General features: G+C 42.9%; 1 protein-coding gene across 1 annotated transcript in view; it reads right to left on the bottom strand.

Moving 5' to 3' along the window:
* The window catches only part of impg2a (interphotoreceptor matrix proteoglycan 2a), a 61,196-nt gene that overhangs the window by 18,959 nt on the left and 23,190 nt on the right, over positions 1–19,047 (bottom strand). The window contains exons 8-10 of the mRNA XM_045707437.1: positions 16,230–16,435; positions 11,598–11,656; positions 450–703 (exon numbers count right to left, since the gene is read on the bottom strand). Of these exons, the coding sequence (XP_045563393.1) occupies positions 450–703; positions 11,598–11,656; positions 16,230–16,435 (519 nt within the window). The remainder of the gene's footprint in view (positions 1–449; positions 704–11,597; positions 11,657–16,229; positions 16,436–19,047) is intronic.

Raw genomic sequence — 19,047 nt, 5'->3', positions numbered from 1 at the left:
AGAAACCCTAGATTTGTGTCGGGACTATATCTCGTTGAAGGATGGAATAGTATGAACAAATTCATCAAAATAACGTTTTCAATTAAAATATTTAAATCATTATTTGAATAGGTTGGTAACCCGTTAAAAGTGATAATGCCCTTGAAGCCGATGTTTGGAGGATATATATTGGCATGGTTTGCCGGCCCTCGACTTTGTCTCGGGTCTAACAACACCCATGCCAATATATCCTCCAAACACCAGCATCTTGGGCATTATCACTTAAATATATCACGGCGTTCAGCGAATCAGGATTCAGGGCTCAAACCACCTGGTTCATAATGTATATTTTACCACTCATAGTTAGTCTGGCTACAGTGCCAGAGTACTGTGTATAGTCGTTTTACTGTGTATGGTAGTGTATAGGCAGTGTATTGCACGGCAGTGTTGGGTAGTGCTGTGTGTCTTACCACTCTTTAGTTGCAGTAAGTCAGGGTCCAGGGCCAGGGTTGTATCTCTGATGATGTTGTCATTTTGCAGGGCCTCACTGACGTTGTTCCTGAAGTCAGTGATGTTGTAGACCACTGTGGGCCTCTCCTTCAGCTCTCTGTAGGAGTTCTCCACCAGGTTGGACTGCAGGGTCAGGTAGTCCAACTGCTCACTGCTCACCCCCTCCGCTTCCACCTCCACCGTCACCGCATAGACCACCACCACGCCATCCAACCTGCACAGGCAATACATGTACAGATACATCAGTCAGTTAATCTGTCAGCTGATCTGTCAATCAATCTATCAATATATCAATCTAGCAATCTAGTAAATATACACTACCGTTCAAAAGCTTGGGGTCACTTAGACATTTCCTCGTTTTTGAAAGAAAAGCACATTTTCTGTCCATTAAAATAACATCAAATTGATCAGAAATACAGTGTAGACAGTGTTAATGTTGTAAATGACTATTGTAGCTAGAAACAGCTGTTTTTTTATGGAATATCTACTTAGGCGTACAGAGGCCCATTATCAGCAACCACCACTCCTGTGTTCCAATGGCACGTTGTGTTAGCTAATCCAAGTTTATCATTTTAAAAGGCTAATTGATCTGATCAATTTGATGTTATTTTAATGGACCAAAAATGTGCTTTTCTTTCAAAAACAAGAAAATGTCTAAGTGACCCCAAGCTTTTGAACGGTAGTGTATATCCATGCATTCCTCCACCATCAACATCTATCCACCCATACAAAACCCATCAAATTTCACTATCAATTGATACATAATTTTATTGATCAGTTTATGAATCTACTGTATATAATATGATTAGCTAGAATCAGAGTCTCTAATAGGAAAACAGTTTCCCTGGGAAGAGTAGAGTTCCAAACACAGTACTTTATTTGACTATTCTGAAATGATAGATGGTTGTGTGATAGATTTACGGCAGATTTACACCCGCCTGGAGCATCGTTTATAACTTCCATGACTTCCATCCAATCAGCCCAGCCACCAGAGTGATCAATATGGTCATAAACACGACAAACACCCCACAACAGACTCTTGATGTGGAACCTGACTGTGTGGAAAAAGCCATCTATCAGACTTCATATGGTTTCAGAGAGCCCTTCTCTTCTCCCTGTGACCTAGATCTCTCAGCAGGCTTGGCTTGGCCCAGTATGAGGCACGTGCCTGTAATCGGCCCACTGCACCACCACATCCCAGATCCCAGTTTTCCTGCTGACAGCTCACACTGGGAAAACGGTACGACAACTTTCAGAATCCAAGTGTTTAATGACACTTGAAACTAGTTGATATTCTTTTATACTCTTCTGCTGTTGGCCCAACTGCGGAGCTCCGGTCAGATCCATACTGTAGCGCTGCTGACCTGGGAATCTGGGATCGCCACTCAGAAGAGAGTAAGGATTTTCTTAGTAAAGTCCCACGTATTTGCATGACCAGAGGACTGCTGCATGACTCGTGTGTGTGTGTGTGTGTGTGTGTGTGTGTGTGTGTGTGTGTGTGTGTGTGTGTGTGTGTGTGTGTGTGTGTGTGTGTGTGTGTGTGTGTGTGTGTGTGTGTGTGTGTGTGTGTGTGTGTGTGTGTGTGTGTGTGTGTGTGTGTACATCTCTCCATACCAGTCTGTTGACAGTGACAGGCCAGGAAGCTGATTGCAGTGGGCATAAAGCCTCAGGGATGAGCTCCTCTCCTGGGTTGGGGTTAGGTAGCAGGCATAAAGTGCCATAGATGAGCTCCTCTTCTGGGCTGGGGTTAGGTAGCAGCCATAAAGCCTTAGAGATAAGCTCCTCTGCTGGTTTGGGGTTTCGAAGCAGCTGGTTCATTGTCAAGCCCTGCCCTTATCCTTCTTACTAGGTGAGCGACCGCCCTAACACCATTAAAGGGATACTTTGGGATTTTGGCAATGAGGCCCTTGATCTACTTCCCCACAGTCAGATGAACTCGTGGATACTATTTGTATGTCTCTGTGTCCAGTATGAAGGAAGTTAGAGGTAGTTTCTCGAGCCAATGACTGGAAGTCTACGGGTATCATCACAACTTCACACAAACCTACGCACACTTACAGATAAAGCCAGCATGGATCTCACATGACCCTCAAACACACACACAAACACACAAATGTAAATAGGTTCTCCGGCACAAAATGAGTATCAGCAAATTCAAATCTCTCTCTTTCTTCAGCCTTGCACACAACACACTGCTATTGCGTTTCTTGTGGCCAGTGATTTTAAAGCAGGGAAATTGAAATCCTTTTCAGCTCGTTTTTACCAGCATGTCACCTGTGCAACTAGAGGTGACAACTCTAGACCACACTTATTTCACACACAAGGCTCTGCCTTGCCCTCCTTTTGGCAAGTAAAACCATAACTCTATCTTTCTGCTTCCTGCTTACAAAAAAAACTAAAACTTAGAGAGGATATCATGTTAATTACTGTTGAAGTAATATGGCTACAGGTTCATCTGCCTCAGCTAAAGCCCATTCTGGTGAGAAGCTGCTATAGACCACCAAGTGCTAACAGTCCGTATCTGGATAACATGTGTGAAATGCTTGATAATGTATGTGACAGCAACAGATAGGTATATTTTCTGGGTGATTTAAATATTGACTGGCTTTCATCAGGCTGCCCACTCAAGAGAAAGCTTCTTTAACTAGTGCTTGCAACCTGGTTCAGGCTGTTAACCTGGTTCAGGCTATGAAATCATCAACATGTATTGATCACATCTTTATTAATGCTGCAGAAAATAGCTTTGAAAGCAGTATCCAAATCCATTAGATGTAGTGATCACAATAGAGTAGCCATATCTAGAAAAACCAAAGTTCCAAAGGCTGGGCCTAATATAGTGTATAAGAGGTCATAGAATAAGTTTTGTAGTGATTTCAATGTGTTTGATGTAAAGAATATTTGTTGGTCTGTGGTGTGTAATGAGAAGCAACCAGACGCTGCACTTCACACATTTACGAAATTGCGAATCACAGTTACTAATAAGCATGCACCCATTAAGAAAATGACTGTAAAAATGGTTACATCCCTGTGGATTGATGAGGAATTGAAAAATGGTATGTTTGAGAGGGATGGGGCAAAATAAATGGCAAATAATTCTGGCTGCACAACTGATTGGCAAATGTTCTGCAAATTGAGAAATCATGTGATTAAACTGAATAAAAAGAAGAAGAAACTACACTATCCTCCCTGGGCGAGGTGGGACGCCTAGTCAACAGCCAGTGGAATCACGTGGCGCGAAATACAAATACCTCAATAATGCTATAACTTCAATTTCTCAAACATATGACTATTTTACACCATTTTAAAGACAAGACTCTCATTAATCTAACCACATTGTCCGATTTCAAAAAGGCTTTACAGCGAAAGCAAAACATTAGATTATGTCAGGAGAGTACCCTGCCAAAAATAATCACACAGCCATTTCAAAGCAAGCATATATGTCACAAAAACCAAAACCACAGCTAAATGCAGCACTAACCTTTGATGATCTTCATCAGATGACACTCCTAGGACATTATGTTATACAATACATGCATGTTTTGTTCAATCAAGTTCATATTTATATCAAAAACCAGCTTTTTACATTAGCATGTGACGTTCAGAACTAGCATACCCACAAACTTCCGGTGAATTTACTAAATTACTCATGATTAACGTTCACAAAATACATAACAATTATTTTAAGAATCATAGATACAGAACTCCTTTATGCAATCGCAGTGTCAGATTTTAAAATAGCTTTTCGCGAAAGCACATTTTGCAATATTCTGAGTACATAGCCCGGCCATCACGGCTAGCTATTTTGACACCCACCAAGTTTGGCCCTCACCAAACTCAGAATTACTATGAGAAAAATTGGATTACCTTTGCAGTTCTTCGTCCGAATGCACTCCCAGGACTTCTGCAACAAATGTTGTTTTGGTTCCAAATAATGCATAGTTATATCCAAATACCTCCGTTTTGTTCGTGCGTTCAGGTCACTATCCGAAGGGTGATGTGCAAGCGCATTTCGTGACAAAAATTCAAAATATTCCATTACCGTACTTCGAAGCATGTCAAACGCTGTTTAAAATCAATTTTTATGCTATTTTTCTCGTAAAATAGCGATAATATTCCAACCGGGCGACGTTGTATTCATTCAAAGGCTGAAATAAGAAAATGGAGAATTCTCATGAACGCGCATCTCCAGTGTCACTGTTCCCAGGCTGACCACTCACAAATTCTCCTGCTGTTCTTCGCCCAGAGGCAATGGAAACCTTAGAAAATGTCACGTTACAGCAGAGGTGCTGTATTTTTGATAGAGATGCAACTGAAGGACAACAAATTGTCAGACAGGGCACTTCCTGTATGGAATCTTCTCAGGTTTTGGCCTGCCATATGAGTTCTGTTACACTCACAGACACCATTGAAACAGTTTTAGAAACTTTAGAGTGTTTTCTATCCAAATCTACTAATAATATGCATATTCTCGTTTCTGGGCAAGAGTGGTAACCAGTTTAAATTGGGTACGTTTTTTATCCGGCCATGCAAATACTCCCCCCTAGCCCCAACAGGCTATGAAACAAAGGAAAATGACAAAGAATGACAGTAAAAAGCTTAGGAGCACCTTAAATAACATTTTGGGTAAAAAGGCAATTTTTATTATTTATTGAATCAGAATGCTCATTCATCACAAAACCCACTGATAGTGCCAACCTCTTTAATGATTTTGTTCATTGGTAAGATTAGCAAACTTAGGCATGACATCACAGCAACAAATGCTGACACTACACATCCAAGTATATCTGACCAAATTATGAAAGGCAAGCATTGTAATTTTGAATTCCGTAAAGTGAGTGTGGAAGAGGTGAAAAAAGTATTGTTGTCTATCAACAATGACAAGCCACCGGGGTCTGATAACTTGGATGGAAGATTACTGAGGATAATAGCGGATGATATTGCCACTCCTATTTGCCATATCTTCTATTTAAGCCTACTAGAAAGTGTGTGCCGTCAGGCCTGGAGGGAAGCAAAAAGTCATTCCCCTACCTAAGAATAATAAAGCCCCCTTTACTGGCTCAAATAGCTTACCAATCAGCCTGTTACCAATGCCTAGTAAATTTCTGGAAAAAAAGTTTGACCAGATACAGTGCTATTTTACAGTAAACAACTTGACAACAGACTTTCAGCACACTTATAGGGAAGGACATTCAACAAGCACTGCACTTACACAAACGACTGATGATTGGCTGAGACAAATTGATGATAAAAAAATTGTGGGGGCTGTTTTGTTAAACTTCAGTGTGGCTTTCGACATTATCGATCATAGTCTGCTGATGGAAAAACATATGTGTCATGGCTTTACACCCTCTACTATATTCTGGATAAAGAGTTACTGTACTTGTCTAACATAACACAGAGGGTGTTCTTTAATGGAAGCCTATCCAACATAATCCAGTAAATTCAGGAATTCCCCAGGGCAGGTGTCTAGGCCCCTTACGTTTTTCAATCTTGACTAACGACATGCCACTGTCTTTGAGTAAAGCAGTTCGTTTCAGAATGGGTGGCAAGGAATAAGTTAGTCCTAAATATAAAAAAATTAAAGCATTGCATTTGAGACAAATCATTCATTAAACCCTAAACCTCAACCAAATCTTGTAATGAATAATGTGGAAATTGAGCAAGTTGAGGTGACTAAAATGCTTGGAGTAAGTCTGGATTGTAAACTGTCATGGTCCAAATACAACAGTAGCTAAGATGGGGAGAAGTTTGTCCATAATAAAGCGCTGATCTGCCTTCTTAACAGCATTATCAACAAAGCAGGTCCTACAGGCTCTAGTTTTGTCGCTCCTGGACTACTGTTCAGTCGTGTGGTTACATGCCACAAAGAGGGACTTCAATTGGCTCAGAACAGGGCAGCACGGCTGTTCCTTAGATGTACACAGAGAGCTAACATTAATAATATTCATGTCACTCTCTCCTGGCTCAAAGTGGAAGAGAGACTAACTTCATTCTTACTTGTATTTGTGAGAGGTATTGACATGTTGAATGCACCAAGCTGTCTGTTTGAACTATTGGCACACAGCTCAGACATCCATGCATACCCCACAAGGCATGCCACCAGAGGTCTTTTCACAGACCCCAAGTCCAGAACAGACTATGGGAGGCGCACAGTACTACATTGAGCCATGACTACATGGAACTCTATTCCATATCAAGTAACTAATGCATGCAGTAAAATAAAATTAGATTTAAAAAAACAGATAAAAATACACCTTATGGAACAGCGGGGACTGTGAAGCAACACAAACATAAGCACAGACACATGCATACAAACACACGATAACATATACACTATACACACATGTACACATGGATTTTGTGTTGTAGATATGTGGTAGTAGAGTAGGGGCCTGAGGGCACACATTTATTAATGTGTTGTGAAATCTGTTGTGAATGTATTGTAATGTTTCTAAAATTGTATAATTGCCTTAATTTTGCTGGACCCCAGGAAGAGTAGCTGCTGCCTTGGCATCAAATTGTCAAAGACTCCAGCCACCCAAGCAATAGACTGTTCTCTCTGCGACCGCAGAGCAAACAGTTCCAGGGCACCAAATCTGGAAACAACAGGACCTTTGAACAGCTACCCCCAAGCCATAAGACTGCTCAACAACACTGCTAAATAGCTCATCAAATGGCTACCCGGACTGCCTGCATTTACCTTTTATTTTTTTACTAACTCTCTTGCACTGACTCTATGCACAAACACTGGACACTACCCACACACACACACACTCTACATACGACCACACACACACACACTACATACGACCACACATACATAACATGCGCACACAAGCATACTGATACACACACACACACACACACACTTTCACACTCACCACATGTGACAACAATTTTGGACCCCCTTGTGGCCCCCCTAAATGTGGAGTATGAAATAATTTTTACATAACTAATTTTTGCTATCGTTCTTTTTTACATCCATTATTAGACAGTGGCAACGATGATGATTATGAACATGGTCTTTTGCCTGCTAATGCCTGCAATGCAGTGAAGAGAACGATATGACAACAATAATGTCTAATGTAACTGGCCCCTCTAACAGTACAACTGGCCCCAGCTTGGCCCCCCCCAGTTGAAATGGTCTAGAACCGCCACTGCACATGCGCTGCTGCTACTGCTGCTCCAGATGCACTCCTGCTACTGCTCAGTCTTATCTATCCTGTTGCCTAGTCACTTTACCCTTAGCTATACGTACATAGCTACCTCAATTACCTCGTACCCCTGCACATCGACTCGGTACTGGTACTTCCTGTGTATAGCTATGTTATTTTTTACTTGTTATTGTTATTCAATATTCACTATGTATTTATTCCTCGTGTCACTATTTCTATTTGATCTTCTTTATCTCTGCATTGTTGGAAAATGACCCATAAGTAAGCATTTCACTGTCGTTTATGAAGCATGTGACAAACACCATTTTTTTTCGATAAGCTAATAATATTATTAATAAGCAATATTACATGGATGTGTACACCTTTTATACCTTTATAAAGAAACTCAGTCTGGCTTTAAACTTACTCTTGAGGGCCTCCTGAGTGGCGCAGTGGTCTAAAACACTGCATCGCAGTGCTAGCTGTGCCACTAGAGATTCTGGGTTTGAGTCCAGGCTCTGTCGCAGCCGATCGCGACCGGGAGACTCATGGGGCGGCGCACAATTGGCCCAACGTCATCCAGGTTAGGGGAGGGTTTGGCTGGCAGCGATGTCCTTGTCCCATTGCTCACTAGCGACTCCTGTGGCGGGCTGGGCGCAGTGCATGCTGACACGGTTGCCAGGTGCACAGTGTTTCCTCCGACACATTGGTGCGGCTGGCTTCCGGGTTAAGTGGGCATTGTGTCAAGAAGCAGTGCGGCTTGATTGGGTTGTGTTTCGGAGGACGCACGGCTCTCGACCTTCGCCTCTCCCAAGTCCGTATGGGAGTTGCAGCAATGAGACAAGACTGTAACTACCAATTGGATACACAAGGTGCACAAGAATGCACAAGGTGACATTTCTAAATTGGGTAGTGCATCATCAGTTCCTCTTGTCATGTTAGTCATTGCATAGCTTAGAGAGATATTTATAACTTGTCAGAAATGTCCAGATCAGCTAGCCCATGTCAGCTAATGTTTTTTTTTTAGTAGATAGATATTGTTGTAATTATTTGGTCACTGAATTATCACATGAATACACATTAGATATGACAAAATGTATAGAATTGCAATACATTTAGCTTTAAAATGGCTAAATGTTCTTTGCAACCCATGCCAAAATGTGTAGAATTGCAGGAAATAAGCTTAAAACCTGCACATTTCTCTCCACCAACGAGGCGGGTGTGAACAGTTTGTGTCACAGTGCCTGTGCCCATAGAAATAGATGTGGTAAAAGTGTGAGAACCCCCTGGCCTAGATGACTGTTGTTTGACAAATCCATAAGGCTCTTTGTTTTTTTTTGTTTTTAAATGAATGTTAAATGTACATGTTTTTTTCCATAAAAGCACATGGATGTGTGTGAAACAGATAAACAAGTAGGATTTTGTCATATTTGAAAACGTTGTCTAATGTTAGTAGTAGCTAGTAGCCTAGTCAAGGATGCATCAATGCAATATTGGCACATAGCATTTTGTCACAGATCAACGGAACAAAAGTAAACCTTGAATTTTTAGGTTTAAAATATCCCTGTAGTGGCTAGTGACTTATTTCAAGTAATGCCATGGATACAAAGTCTAAGATCTTTGATAGGCTGATGAAGAATTTGTGCCAGGATATGATCAGTTCCACCTGTTGAGGTTAGCATATGGCTGACGTGTGCCATGTTATCTGATGGAAACAGCTTCAATTTAGCTTTCTGTTGCCTGCAAGTAAGTCAACGAATTGAAATGGCTGATATGCATTTTGTGCCAGAGAATCTGTTTAAATGGAAATAGTTTCTTATGTTCGCAAGTATGGACACACACACACACACACAAACACTCAAGACTAGGTTATCCTTAACCACAGACCTAGGGTCAGATTACTAGCCTACTGACAATACACATCCAGGACTATGGGTAAGGGTCTATACTCACCCTTGGGCATCCTTCTGAAACCTGAAAACAAATAAAAACTAGATCACAGGCCTCCCGAGTGGAGCAGCAGTCTAAGACACTGCATCGCAGTGCTAGAGGTGTCACTACAGACCCGGGTTCGATCCCGGGCTGTATCACAACTGGCAGTGATCGGGAGTCCCATAGGGCGGTGCACAATTGGCCCAGTGTCATACAGTTTAGGGGAGGCTTTGGCTGGGGGGGGGCTTAACTTGGCTCAGCGCGCTCTAGTGACTCCTTGTGGCGGGCTGTGCGCCTGCAGGCTGACGCCGGTCGTCATGTGCGGCTGGCTTCCGGTTTAAGCGGGCGGGTGTTAAGAAGTGTGGTTTGGCGGGTTATGTTTCGGAGGACGCATGACTCGACCTTCGCCTTCCGAGCCTGTTGGGGAGTTGCAGCGATGAGACAAGATAGAAATTGTGGAGAAAAAGTAGGTAAAATACACAAAATTAAATAAATAAAAATAGATCACACTCTAAATATGACCTCCCCGTTTGACCTCTAGGTTTTATGGGTATTATAACTCATACTGTGGTACTCTATCAAGGCAGGACGGGCTCATAATAAAGACTGGAATGGAGTAAATGGAATGGGATCAAACACAGGAAACCATGTGTTTGATGTATTTAATACCATTCCTATCTTTAAACTCCAGCCAATACTATGACCCCGTACTCCACAATTAAGATGCCACCAACCTCCTGTGTACTCTATAGCCCTACCGTTTATGCATTCGAATGGCTGATGCGCTTCCCTCCATTCAATATTTTTATTGTAATGCCAGACACTCAAGATTGTAAAACGCTGGCAATTGCACAACAATTTGAGTTGAGGAATAAATCATACAGCACTGAAAAGCTGGGATCCTGCTCCTTTCAATAATTGCAGTCAAAAACTGTTGTATTTTCCCAAGATTGCATTTGGGAATATTGTGCAGCGACTGGGCTTATTAGAACACATGTCTTCCCTTGCACCAATCAGGTGTGTGCGGAGTTGCATACACTTGCTACCAGACAGGTTATATTAAGCTGATAAATAAACAACATATCTCATGAACAGCTTCGGAATTCATCTGGTTTCTAAATAATTATATAGGCCTAGACTACATAATAGTATTACTAGGCCAACAAGAGATTTGTGTAAATAATGTTTTTGTCTTGACAAGCAAGCAGCTCCATAGTGTAGGCCTGTGTAAATCTTTCTGTGTCTGATATGAAAAAAGACTAAAGCAGGTGGAGGACTTTTGAATGCGCGTGCCGATGTTCAACTCTGACTTGATACGCTTCCCGCCGCAAGGCGGGCTTACTCGAGACTGAGAGGGAAGGTTTTGACGTTCTTACCTCCGCTTGGAAACCGAATGCTGGTTGATAACAAAATGCTGGATTAAATACCAATACATTTTTTGTTGTTGTGTTGGAGTTTTAACATGTAGCCTACTGACCCAAGCGGACCATATAAAAACTTGATTAACTGGCCTGGTGAGCTCGGCAGATGTTGCCAGGCCAGCCAGCCTCCTGAGTTAATCCACTCCCTGTAGGCTACTCCACGTCATGTGCCAAAGAAATAACGCCACCTGCTGTAGAAGACAGATTTTGGGCCCAGTTATTCCTCTTGCTTTGTAAATGCTGGATCTCTATGACAAGACACATCATTCACCCAAATGTTGTCAAAATCAGGCCAGTCATGTATGACATATCGCTTGTGAATAACGGACGGACAGATGGACTGAGACCGATCCACAGTCCCCTCCCTGATTTCATGGAGGGGGACAACTAAACACACTTTATCTAAAGAAATTATGTTTGACAAAGATCAGGTGAGAAGGTCAGGTCAGTGTATCAAATCAATGGCCTACACCATTATTGCTGTCATGCCATACATATGTACAGTATAGCATTCCAATGATAGCTAAGGGAGTTGGCTAAACTAAATCACATCCAAATGTGACCAGGACCAGGCTAATACACCACTACAGTAGAGACTGACCTGAACTCCAGCACAGTCACACTCTTCAAGCCTGGCAGTCCCCCCAGAGCATCTTCTATCTGCAAACACAACGAGGACAACGTGAGTTCAACAGTTCATTCTGAGGATATTGCTAGTTTATGTCCTCTTTTTATTTATTTAACCCTTTAAGCTCTTTAATTCCATTATTTTACTTTAATTCCATTCTTTTACTTTTTAGATTTGTGTGTATTGTTGTGAATTGTCAGATACTACTGAACTGTTGGAGCTAGGAACTCAAGCATTTCACTATAACATCTGCTAAATATGTGTATGTGACCAATACAATTTGGTTTGATTTGATTTCTAGCATGGCCATCTAGTGACTACTCACTCAGACCTCTGATTAAACCTTGTTGCTAGATCTGTTTTGTGAAGAGAACCATGGTTTTGCTGACTCATGGACCCAGCATTGTGGAATACCTCCTCAGTGATAAAGTTGAATTACATTTAATAGTGTGCCAACAACCCTGCCATAACACCCTCTTCTACCTTTCCCAATCAATGTGGCAAATACCCAGCTTTTGCAATCAATATTATTCTGACACACTTGGCAACACAGCCAACTTCTTTAATCGTCAGATTGTGTTTTTCCGAACATGTCCGTCTCTCTCCTCCTCCGTCTTCTGTCTCTCTCCTTCTTTCATCGTCTATCTCCCTCCCCCTTTCCATACACAGAGTGATAAAAGTTCAAGACAGAGTCATAGCCGTGGGAATTAGGGGTGCTGAAGGTGCTGCACCGTGCACTGGGCTTTTAATAGTCCTGTATTAGCCCCCTGCCATGGCAACAAAAAAATTGTCAGCACCCCAACCTTCGAACTACTTCCAGTGGCTATGGACAGAGTAATAATGAGCACATTAACGGCTTCCAGGGGATAGTCAAAAACATCTTATTTTCCCAGCAGCAGTAAAATGTCTGACCCATTTGTTCTCAGTCAAAAAGCCTTGATGGTGGAGGAAAGTTATATGTGTGTGAGTGTGTGTGTGTCCTGCTTTCTCTATTCCAGTCTCTCTTGCGGCCTCAAGCCACATCATAAACTTTAACTTTCAGCATCTTTTCACACAGAGTATGCCTAGTGTATACAAACAGTCAAATAAAGGGAATTTGAAACTGTGTGGGTTCTTTATAGTGCCCTGACTGTGTGTTGAAATTAACAATGAATAACTATAGCCTCAGAGCCTACAAACAAAGTGATGGATTAGAAGATGCCAGAAGAGGAGAAAGGGGATGGAGAGAGTCGAAAAGGGTTGAGGGAGGATGAGAGAGAAGATTTAGAGGAGATTCAGATGACAGATGGAGCAAGATGAAAGGATAGTGAGGAGAAGGAAAGAGTGGAAGAAATAAGAGGAGTACTGTAAAGGAGTGAAGTGGAGAAATGCGAGAAGGAATGCTGAAAGAGAAAGGAACAGCCCATTAGCAGCCTTAAAACCTCATTCTGGCACATTTTCTGCAAAAAAGGTCAAATGCAGCTAACGTTTTTCTCAGTACATTGCTGTCAATGGGAAAAGACGAGTGTCACAGTGTTTATGTTTTCCTCAATACGTTACAGTCATTGGGAAAATAAGATTGTCACAGGGTTGATGTTTATCAACAAATTGCAGTCAATTGGAAAAGATGAGTGTCAGATGGTTGATGTGTAAGTGAATACCTTGCATTTAATGAGGAGATTAACATCCCAAAATGGACACATAGAGAAAGACTTCAGAGACATGACGCTCCTCTCTTGCTCTCTACCTCCCTCTTTCTCCACTCTCTCTCTCTTTCCCCCTCCTAACTTCACCCTCTCCCTCCTCTCTCCCTCCTCCCCCTCTCCATTTTATCTCCCTCCTTCTTTCCCCCATCCTCTCACTCCCACCTCCAACTTTTTATCCACTTTCCCACCTTCACAGACAGGATATTGACGCATAGATATGCATCAAGGGTATTGGAGCGTAAGTCAATACATTGCATTCAAGGCAAAAAAGACAGACAGACAGACAGACAGACAGACAGACAGACAGACAGACAGACAGACAGACAGACAGACAGACAGACAGACAGACAGACAGACAGACAGACAGACAGACAGACAGACAGACAGACAGACAGACAGACAGACAGACAGACAGACAGACAGACATAAATAAATAAATAAATAAATGATAGACAGGCATATAAACTCACAGACATACACAGACATACAGACACATATCCACTCAGACAGACAGAGAGACAGGCAGGAAGAAAGACAGACAAACTCTAAACTCAACCCTAAACCTTACCCTAGCTGTCCACATCCTGGCTCAACCCCAACCATACCCATAACACATTGGCCTTCACATCTTGGCTCAGCTTTTGGAGTTAGGGTTGAGCTGGGATGTGGACAAGAAGTAGTGTTGGGTTATGGCTAGCATTAGGGTTGAGCTGGGATGTGGACAAGAAGTTAGTGTTGGGTTATGGCTAGCATTAGGGTTGAGCTGGGGTGTGGACAAGAAGTTAGTGTTGGGTTATGGCTAGCATTAGGGTTGAGCCAAGATGTGGAGATGAAGTTAGTGTTGGGTTATGGCTAGCATTAGGGTTGAGCCAAGATGTGGAGATGAAGTTAGTGTGGAGTTATGGCTAGCATTAGGGTTGAGCCAAGATATGGAGATGAAGTTAGTGTTGGGTTATGGCTAGCATTAGGGTTGAGCCAAGATGTGGAGATGAAGTTAGTGTTGGCTTATGGCTAGCATTAGGGTTGAGCCAAGATGTGGAGATGAAGCGAAGGTGAGGGTCAGGGTTAGAATTAGGGTTGAGCTGATAGTGGACATGAAGCTAGGGTTAGGTTGAGGCTAGGGTTAGGGTTGAGCTGGGAGTGGACATGAAGCTAGGGTTAGGTTGAGGCTAGGGTTAGGGTTGAGCTGGGAGTGGACATGAAGCTAGGATTAGGTTGAGGCTAGGGTTAAGGTTGAGCTGGTAGTGGACATGAAGCTAGTGTTAGGATTGAGCTGGGAGTGGACATGAAGCTAGGGTTAGGGTTGAGCTGGGAGTGGACATGAAGCTAGGGTTAGGGTTGAGCTGGGAGTGGACATGAAGCGAGGGTTAGGGCCTCAATCCTAGACATAACCCTAACCGTAATAAAAATTTCAATTAATTTGCCCCTCTCCCCACTATATGGCAGAAAGGTAGGCCTCACTTGAAGCCTGGCCTAGAGGTAATGTGTTTTTGAGTGACATTGGCAGAACAGTTGAGGACAGAAGCAAAATTCATGTATGGTCTCGTTCAACAGACGCTTCCGATGAACGCAAGCCTACCATGCGAAATTTACTCTTCACAGTGAAAACTTTGTCCCAGTGAGATTAAGGGCTTTCTTCCATAGAAAAGCATTACCTACACCCCTCCCATAACCATAATGCCCCCATTGCCTGCGATTGCGCTAGCTAACCGTCCTTGTACACATCCAATCGTGACCTTATAGGGATGCCCTGTGTTGAGGTTCAGCTTCCTGTGGCAACAGGAATCCTCAACATGGTCCTTCACTCTCCCTGCAGTTACACAAACACACAGTCTTCCATCCTCTGTAGAATGGTAAATTCTTAATGTAAACACTTGAAACACAGGGCATCGTTAAAAAGTGTCCCACGGAGGCCGTACATTGAATTTCAGCTTCCTGCGACTAGAGGGAAGTATTTAATTGGGGATCATAGGGGTGGTTTCAAAGGGTTAAAAAGGTTTAATCTTCCCAAATTGTACATATTTGGGATCAGGGGACTATCATGACCCAGCATATGTAATTTGAAGTCAATCGACCCAAAATCATTTCTGACCTCCATTGGACACAATGGTCTTGCAGATCCAGAAACAAAGATCCTTATTATGAATTATTGAATTAATTCTGAGGAGGATTTTGGTCACATTTTTTCAATCGACTTGAAAACTTGAAACTGTCTGTCTGTCTGCCTGTCTGTCTGTCTGCCTGCCTGTCTGCCTAATTACCTGTCTGACTGTCTGTGTCTGTCTGCCTTTATGTCTGTCTACAGACAGACAGGGTGGGAGAGAGAGAGGAGGGAGAGAGAGAAAGATAGAGATGAGAGGAGAGGGAGGAAGGGAGGGAAAGGAGGGAGAGAAAATGGAGGGCGATGAGAGAGAGAAAGAAGGGGGAGAGTGAGGGATGAGGAGAGAGGGGAAAGAGGGAGAGGGGTAGGAGGGGGAGAGAAAGCAGAAGGGGGAGAGAGAGAGTCAACATACAGCCAGAGGTAGGAGAGAGGAGGGATAGAGAGAGATGAGAGGAAGGGGAGGGAGGGAAAGAGAGAGACAGAATGGAGGGGGAGGAGGGAGAGAGAGAAGGGAGAGTGAGTGAGGGACGGGGAGAGAAAGAGGGAGAGGGTGAAGGAAGGTTAGGGAGAGAGAGGAGGGAGAGAGGAGAATAACAAGAAAATTGTCAACCCTGTGAAACTCATCTTTCCCACTGATTGCACTGTATTGAGAAAAACATCATCAAAACATTACCCCTCTTCTATTTTTTTTTTAAACGGGCCAGGATAACGATTTCCTATGATATCATGTTGGGAGGAAAGAATGTGAAGTAGGAATGAGTGAAGGAGGTAGGGAGAAGGAGAGAGATAAAGAGGGAAACAGACATTTCTGAGTCTTACCTTGTCAATGAACTGCTGGTTGAGTGTCTGGTACTGGAAGCTGGCAGTGTCTCTTAGAGCATCGCTGTACCTCTCTCCCTTCAGCAAGATACTCAGCTCAACCACCTGCTCCAACTGGGCCCGCGTGGGCCGCACCAACACTTCCATCTCTATGTCATTGGTGGGTTCTGTGGGAAGCTCCACCTCTGCCCCTTCTATGATGACCTCTGGGGGTTAGGGAGAGAAAGGTTGGTGTTTTTAAGAAAGCAACACTTTTCTTACAACACTGATGTCTGATTCAACTTAATCAAGCTCTTTATATTTAGTTAATTAGCCGACTCAGGTACATTGGTAATGGTCTGGAACAAAAGCCTGCACAAAGTTGTGGGATTGAAAAATACGGATTATCGTCAACTTCAGAATTCAGACCAGTAGCATAGACCCAGATCAGTATGTTCTTCAGACAAATCCTGGTAAGTGTACCTAGGGCTGTTGAGGTGACCATATTACCGCCACAAAGAGAGTCATGAGTCATGGCCGCAGTGAAATTCCATGTGACTGTTCATGGTAATCTTATTTTATGCACTCAGGACATGTGTTGGTATTAACCAACTCACTCACAAACATCAGGTCCTAATGGCCTGGTACTCAGGCCTCTATTGTCCTTCCATCAGGTCCTATTGGCCTGGTACTCAGGCCTCTACTGTCCCTCCATCAGGTCCTAATGGCCTGGTACTCAGCACTTTATTGTCCCTCCATCAGGTCCTAATGGCCTGGTATTCAGGGGTCTGTTGTCCCTCCATCAGGTCCTAATGGCCTGGTACTCATGGATCTGTTCTCCCTCCATCAGGTCCTTATGGCCTGGTACTCAGGGCTCTATTGTCCCTCCATCAGGTCCTAATGGCCTGATACTCAGCGCTCTATTGTCCCTCCATCATGTCCTAATGGCCTGGTACTCAGGGCTCTGTTGAATTAAAATAATGATTGTGCCATTATACAATACATAGCCTACCGCAGTTTACGCACAGCAGATTTGTATTTATTTTAAAACTGATTTAAGATGTCTTTGGTACAGAATTGGTTTAGCCTACAGTTCATTCGAAAAATATTCAGATTCCTTGACTTTTTCCACATTTTGATACGTTACATCCTAATTCTAAAATGGATTTTTATTCACCTCATCAATCTACACACAACACCCTGTAATGACAAAGCAAAAACCTTTACATAAGTATTCAGACTTTTTACTCAGTACTTTGTTGAATCACCTTTGGATGCGATTACAGCCTCAAGTCTTCTTGGGTATGACGCTACAAGCTTGGCACACCTGTATTTAGGGAGTTTCTCCCATTCTTCTCTGCAGATCCTCTCAAGCTCTGTCAGGGTAGATGGGGAGCTGCACAGCTATTTTCAGGTCTCTCCAGAGATGTTCGATCGGGTTCAAGTCCGTGCTCCAGTTGGGCCACTCAAGGACATTCAGAGACTTGTCCTGAAGCCACTCCTGCGTTGTCTTGGCTGTGAGCTTAGGGTCGTTGTCCTGTTGGAATGTGAACCTTCACCCCAGTCTGAGGTCCTGAGCACTCTGAAGCATGTTTTCTCTCTGTACTTTGTGCCGTTCATCTTTCCCTCGATCTTGACTAATCTCCCAGTCCCTGCATGACGCTGCCACCACCATGCTTCACCGTAGGATGGTGCCAGGTTTCCTCCAGATGTGACGCTTGGCATTCATGCCAAAGAGTTCAATCTTGGTTTCATCAGACCAGAGAATCTTGTTTCTCATGGCCTGAGTACTTTGGTGCCTTTTGGCAAACTCCAAGCAGGCTGTCATGTGCCTTTTACTGAGGAGTGGCATCCTTCTGGCCACTCCACCATAAAAGCCTGATTGGTGGGATGCTGCAGAGATGGTTGTCCTTCTAGAAGGTTCTCCCATCTCCACAGAGGAACTCTGGAGTTCTGTCAGAGTAACCATCAGGTTCTTTGCTCCAACATGCACTTTCAACTGTAGGACCTTATATACACAGGTGTGTGCCTTTCCAAATCATGTCCAATAAATTGAATTTACCACAGGTGGACTCCAGTCAAGTCTTTTTCATTATGGGGTATTGTGTTTAGATTTATGAGGGAAAAAATTATGTAATCAAATTTAGAACACGGCTGTAACGTAACAAAATGTGGAAAAAGTCAAGGGGTCTGAATACTTTCTGAATGCACTGTATACTTCAAAATTGAACAAATTCTAGTAATCGCCTTTGAGGGCATTTTTTATATTTTCATAATTAATAGGCTGACACATTACCTTTAGCTACAGAATATCTCACCAACATGTTTTCCATCTCCTCCCCTATCTCTTCATTCCATTCTCAAGCGCGCAGAAAGAGGGTCTGTCAACAGTTGAATTAAATATGTTTCTTGTGAAACATTTTTACTATTGATGAACAGGTTCGGAGAGCCCATGGCATGCAGAGTTTGGGCAGAATATCACCTGTTATGCAGCAAGAGGCTGTATGCTCCTCAAACAGTGGTTGATGCGTGGAGTGAAATAACCAGAGTAGCCTACCCAGCATGATTGAGAACGAACCAGCAGGAAAGTGGCCTCCATTCACTATTCCAGTGCATATGGATGACATGTCTTTTTACCCCTGCCCTTGTTCCTGTTCCTGCCCATTTCATAATGGGCCATTCTAAATCTAAACTAATTTTACATATTAGTAAAGACAAGACTCAATTGAGAATAGTCTGATGGATGAAAATATGAGCACTTGATGAGAGAAGAGCTGTGCAGCCTGAGGCAAGGAACAGAGCACAAGCTTTTTTTGCGACTTTCTCAAATCATCAAGAG

The sequence above is a fragment of the Salmo salar genome, chromosome ssa25 (assembly GCF_905237065.1).
Source record: "Salmo salar chromosome ssa25, Ssal_v3.1, whole genome shotgun sequence".
Taxonomy (NCBI): domain Eukaryota; kingdom Metazoa; phylum Chordata; class Actinopteri; order Salmoniformes; family Salmonidae; genus Salmo; species Salmo salar.
This window is presented reverse-complemented; position numbering and strand designations above follow the sequence as displayed.